General features: G+C 41.0%; 1 protein-coding gene across 1 annotated transcript; it reads right to left on the reverse strand.

Moving 5' to 3' along the window:
• Positions 1-1,355: 1,355 nt before the first annotated feature.
• On the reverse strand, positions 1,356-2,704 carry LOC110882167 (calphotin-like). The gene is made up of 2 exons (XM_022130251.1): positions 1,709-2,704; positions 1,356-1,625 (listed from the first exon to the last, which is right to left on the reverse strand). The coding sequence occupies exons 1-2, from the start codon at positions 2,702-2,704 to the stop codon at positions 1,356-1,358; spliced, it is 1,266 nt and encodes a 421-aa protein (XP_021985943.1).
• Positions 2,705-5,846: the final 3,142 nt, after the last annotated feature.

Raw genomic sequence — 5,846 nt, forward strand, 5'->3', positions numbered from 1 at the left:
AAATGAAAGTCAAAAGTTCGAGTTGTCACATGGATGTGGTAACCATGCTCATGATCTAAGGTGCCAATCCCCAGATGAAGCGGTCAACACGTTTAAACTCGGGCGTGACCATGTATGGCATTACATGGGACAAATCATGAAACCTTTGAACATATTCTGCAATCTTAGGACCTTCCATTCTTAGGTGCCAGAACTCAGTCTCTAACTTCTGTATTTCAGCACACGAGCAATACTTCCTTCTCATGAGCTCCTTCGGCTCATTCCAGGTTAACGCATAAGCTGCCGCTTCTCCCAAAGTTTGCACTTGCAGATTCCACCATGATAGGGCTCCATGCAGAAACAGCCCTGAGATGTAGGTCACTTGTTGCTCGGGAGCACACTTGCTCATCCTTAGGACAGAATCTGTCTTTTCAGCCCACCTAACAAACGCAACAGCACCTCCTGTGCTGTCGAAATTCACGGGCTTGCAGTCGAGGAACTGCTTGTAGGTGCACCCTGCACATACGCTAGAATTTACAAATGGTATTAGCAGACGTGCTAGAAATATCCAAATGTATCATAACATGTTTCAAGCAGCTTAACATTACCATTGGGTGGATTGTTATTGTCGTTGTTGTTGTTGTTGTTGTTGTTCGAAGTGTTTCTGCTTGTTTCTTCTTGAGAGGTCGCGTATTGCGCGATAGCTGCAGCAATTATCCCTTGGAGTTCCGCCTCATTAGTAGGCATGTGTACGTTCCGGCGTGGAGGCATCTTCTAAAAGGGTGATCATATTGGCCAGGTCATAGTAGGTAAATAGTATGCGTACGTAATAACATTCATCAAGCACATAACATCTCATGTTATAAAATTAAAACAAATAATCCAACCACGCATATAATGAGAATACTGCGATTGTGCTATCATAAAATCAAGACCACAATACAATTTTTACAAGTTTCATAACTGCATCGTACATCAAAAGTGACTTAGGGCCACATCGCCCTCGTCCGAACTATCTAGTCATCTACAACAACCAAAAACTAAATATCAAAAGTCATGACGTCAAAATGCGGTCTTCATGATGATGTGTAGTCGGCTCAATCGCGGTCTTCTCACCAAAAGTCTACCTGCATCAAACCAAAATGCCTATGCTGATGGCGGGGGAGGAGGAGGAAAACGAGAGAAAAGCAAGCGACGCATGTGTAACCAATCCTCCTCTAAGGCACGACAGACGCGCAGCAAATATGCAATCTGCTGCTCAGATGTCAAGAAACAAACGTCTGAATCAGGGGAAAGCAGACGAGGATCGTGGGGTGCTGCAAGGGGGTCTGACAGTGACATGGAGGACGTGGAACTCTCTCCAACTCCTGAATACGTCATGTCAATGCATCCTGCTGCATCAACAGGGATGTGAGTATGTCCTCCGTAGTGTACCCAACATGGTACGGGTGGTACGGATCTGATACTGGCATAACAGGGGGCGTAGTCCACAAAAATGGCTCGCTCGATGGTATGAAAGATGGTGTAGTAGGTGGTGCAACATGAGGAAACTGGGACATGAACGAAAAAGATGATGATAGTACGGGTGGGACATAAACAGGTGGCTGCCTCGATGACCCCTCTCCAGGACGAGGTGGCGGTATGTCCTGGAGGAATGTAATGGGAAGATCAGTACGATGAACGTCAGTGGTGTGGGGGGAAACAATGGAATATCAGTGGGTGCAGAGACAGGTGCTACTGGAGGAGTGACAGGTAGCACAAACGGTGGGTAATCGTCATCGTCCTCGATCCACCCGTTACGGGTGTCGGCATATCGAGGATCTATCTGAGCGGCGAATGGTGCACGGTCAACCAAAGCCGGCACGGGATCAGGTAATGGTACATCAACGATAGGATCATCCACCAATGGTGGTGCAGCAATGGGTAGGTCAGCAATGGGTGATGCAAAGGATGGTGCATCATCATGAACATGGTCGTGCTTTGGTGCAGGATCAGGAGCAATAACAGGCTCTGGGGCCATGACAGGCTCCGGGTCAACAAGGTCCATGTCAAAATCAGCAGGGATGTCAAACAACGGATCAATGGGAGCTACGGGCGCCTCTAAGGGCTGGTCCATATGAATAAACTCGATCTCCTTGTCAGGATCGAAGTCAGGGGGAAAAACTGGATCAAAATCCTCATCGACCTCATGGTCAAACTCGAACTCGTGTGATGGACCAGGTGCAGCTGACATCGCCATGTCGGGGTCGGTGTCAGGAGAGTGATGCTGCACACCCTGGTCGTGCAGAGACGCAGATGCCACAGACTCCAATGAATCTGGGACAGGTGAACCAAGAGAAGCCTCCTCTGCAGGTGCCTCAGCAATAGGAAAGATAACGTCAGCATCAATCGGGGCCCCGCCCTCATAGTCGTCCTCAGGCGGACCCTCCTCGAACAGATCAATGTCGTCATCGGATACGACATCGAGTGGCACATCCACCACGGGGAAAGCAGCAAGCGGAACGGGAGCAGGGATCACCGCAAGAGGTAAATCCCCAGCAGGAATGCCATCAGCAGGCTGTATCTGAACTCCGACGTCTGGTAGAGCAAACGGCTGGAAATCATCGTCGTCCATGCTCGTGGTGTCTGATGTGTATACGTCTCCCTCTAATGGTATCTCGTCGTCTGACACAACTGCCATAGGGTCCACTGTATCCGATATTCCTGTGTCTGAAGATGATGGCATGGTGTCTGTAACACAACCACACATGTGCACATATATCAACATGAAATCAAATAAACATGTAAGTCATAATAATGCAAACAAGCAATTCTCCTAGTCTAGGGAGACTACCCTCCCAGTCTCTCAGACTGATCTTCCTAGCCTCTCAGACTAACTCCCTGGTCTCTAAGACCAACCTCCCAGTCTCTAAGACTAAACCTCCCCAATCTCTAAGATTGAACCCCTCAGTCTCTAAGACTGAACCTCCCCAGCCTCTAAGGCTGAACCTCCCCAGCCTCTAAGGCTGAACTCCCTCAGTCTCAAAGACTGAAATATAAATTTTTTTTTTTGAAAAAGTGTTTTTGTGCCTTTTATTTGTAAAAATGTTTTGTATCCTGGATCTGGACGTTTTAGTGTATGCAATGTAAAAATGTTTTCGTGAGAGCCCTAGTGATCATAGTCTAGACTCGAGAAGGAATCCTAGTTCGCTATGATCGATGCTCTGATACCAAGCTGTCACACCCTGGCTTTTGTGGAAGCGTGGATTATTTGGTGTGACTTCTTAATACCATAGCACAATCACAACAATGCTATATGAAATTTAAAACACATGATGATCATCCATTCATAAAGTTTGAAAAGTTACCATGACAACATTGTTTTAAAAGTCGACACATAAAACCAAATACAACCATGACATAATTAAAAACATGTTCATACGACAACAAAAGACTTGACTAGAAATACGGTTTAAGACTTGTAACCCGTCCAGGCAAGGGTCACACTTCTTAAACCCGGATGACATCATTATTCCCTACGCAGCTTGACGTGATTGCATACCTTGCCAGATCCACTAATTTCCTGAAATACATGTAGTTGGAAAAATCAACAAAAAGTTGAGCGAGTTCATGTAAAAGTGAGTATGTATAAACCTTTTCATGTACAAATAAAAGTCCCTGGTATGTAGCAACAAGGAAAAAGAGATCACCAATGGGTTGCAAAGCCACTGGTATGTGTGAGAAGGTGCAGGGAAACTCAAACCTAGCAAATTTGTTACCGGGCTTCGGCTGGAAGACACAGTCACCTCTATGGGCCGCCCCGGCCTCACGGGTGTGGGCTCGCTACACCCAAATAGATCTATCACTCTTGTGTCCCTCGGTCCTAACAACGAGGATTAATGGCCTCAAGTGTTGTACCCACCCCTCACATGATCTAGTAGTATAAACCCTTCCTACGCTAACCATACCATGTAAATAAATGTTTGTAATAATTGTCGCATGTATTTCACCCCCGAAGTATAAAACTGAAAACAGTAAAGAGAAAAGGGGGACATGAACTCACAGAAGTGCGTATCCTATAACGTCAATCTCAAACTCAATCTGCTGCGTGACGACCTACACGTGCAAATGTCTATTAGACGAATGGGCCGTGCCTTGGCTTAGGGTTTAGTGTTTTGAGTTGCGTTACTTTGATATTATACTTGTTAAAATAATATCAATTATTTTTACTTAACTTTTGTTTTTAGGAAAATAGTTAGGCAACTATTTTGTATCCACACTTCTTAATTATTTTATAAGCGTATTTCCTTCCTAAGGATGGAGGTATTTATACATGTACCTTTGTAATTCCGAAAAATATATTTTTAAGTCCCACTTAGAAAAATATATTTAAATTACTTATCTTAAAACACCTTAATTCAAAACATATATATTTTTCCCAAAAATATTATATTTTACTTCATAGATTTTCCAAAATAACACTTTATCAACAATATACGTATGAGAGTATTTTTCCGAAATACTACATAGGTGACATTTTAGCGTTTCGTATTGCTTTAACAACTGCGTAACTTAAATATTTATTTCGTGAGGGTTTTAAGTATTATTTTGGAGTCAGAATTTCATGATTTACATAAGTGATATTATTTCATCCTAACAATAATATAACTAGTTCACAAAATAACAAATAATCACACAAGAGTTTTAGTATAAAATATATATTCTAGATATATATTTATCAAATTTTATTCACGAAAATTAGCCTCCGGTATTTGGTAATTTTTATAATAAAAATCATGGCAAAGTTTATTTAGAAAATAAAGTTAAAAATATATTTGTAAATACTTGTTAGAAAAATATTTTCTAAGTCTTGAGATTTTTAGAAAATTTTGCCAGAGTTTCCCCTAAAAACGGAGGTGTCCATGCTTTTAAGCATATCAATCACCAATAATCAATTCTTACTTTACCAAGAGCAAAAATGTATGTGTTTTGTTCTAGTCATGAACTTGATGTGTTTCGAAAACGCGTAGTAGCTCGGTAAGACTCTTAGTAGACCTAGTTACCTTCTGAAACGTATTTATTTCTTTAAAAAATCATTCTCTTAAAATAATCTTAGTGTTTACAACCTGTAAGAAATTTTACAAAAATTTAACTCTTGAACTCTTCTTGTAAATAAAAGCTTTTTACACTTATTTTCTTACAAAAATTATGTAAGAGTATGTAAAAGTCATAAATCTTTAGAGGTCGTTTCTTGAACTTGGTTTGTTTATAAAAACCTTTTGTAAAACTTGGATTAACATGATCATCCATTAACTTGTCCATTTATATTTTAAGGAAATTATTTTTATTCAAGTTCATGATCAAACTAGAAGGTGGTTATTTATGTATTACATAACCACTTTCTATTCTTGTTAAACCATGCTCCTAAACATCATTTAACAAGATCTTATGGTGATTAACATCACACAAGCAAGAATCATCATAAAACTAACAACATACTTATTACAACATCAAACTAGTAACATTTATCATCTTTTAGTTAAACTTTCATGTAGAGCTTTATGTTCATCATTCTTGTTCTTGTAATTTAGTGTTCTAGTTCTTGTGGTTTAAACATACTAAACATACTACAATTTTTTATCACAACAACAAGATGAACAAGGGTGTACTACTAGCACAAGGCTAGGGTAGAAACTAGTGATCAAGATGATGAGAAAAAGATGAGGAACAAGCAAGAATAAAGCTCCTTAGAAGCTCCAGAAGATGCAAGCTCCTATAACCCTTCTTCTACACTTGAATGAGACTCAAAGATGGATGAATATGGTGGTTATGTGGTGGTGATGGTGGCGGTTTAGGTGGAGCCGAGAAAGGGAGAGAGAGTGAGGTGA

This window comes from Helianthus annuus, chromosome 10 (assembly GCF_002127325.2).
Source record: "Helianthus annuus cultivar XRQ/B chromosome 10, HanXRQr2.0-SUNRISE, whole genome shotgun sequence".
In the NCBI taxonomy this organism is placed as follows: domain Eukaryota; kingdom Viridiplantae; phylum Streptophyta; class Magnoliopsida; order Asterales; family Asteraceae; genus Helianthus; species Helianthus annuus.

Excerpts from the sequence above, each read along its gene's own strand:
- LOC110882167 (XM_022130251.1), bottom strand. The coding sequence starts at position 2,704 with ATGCCATCATCTTCAGACACAGGAATATCGGATACAGTGGACCCTATG. Across the intron at positions 1,626-1,708 it reads TCACTCCTCCAGTAGCACCT|GACATACCGCCACCTCGTCC; the intron begins GTCTCTGCACCC and ends ACATTCCTCCAG.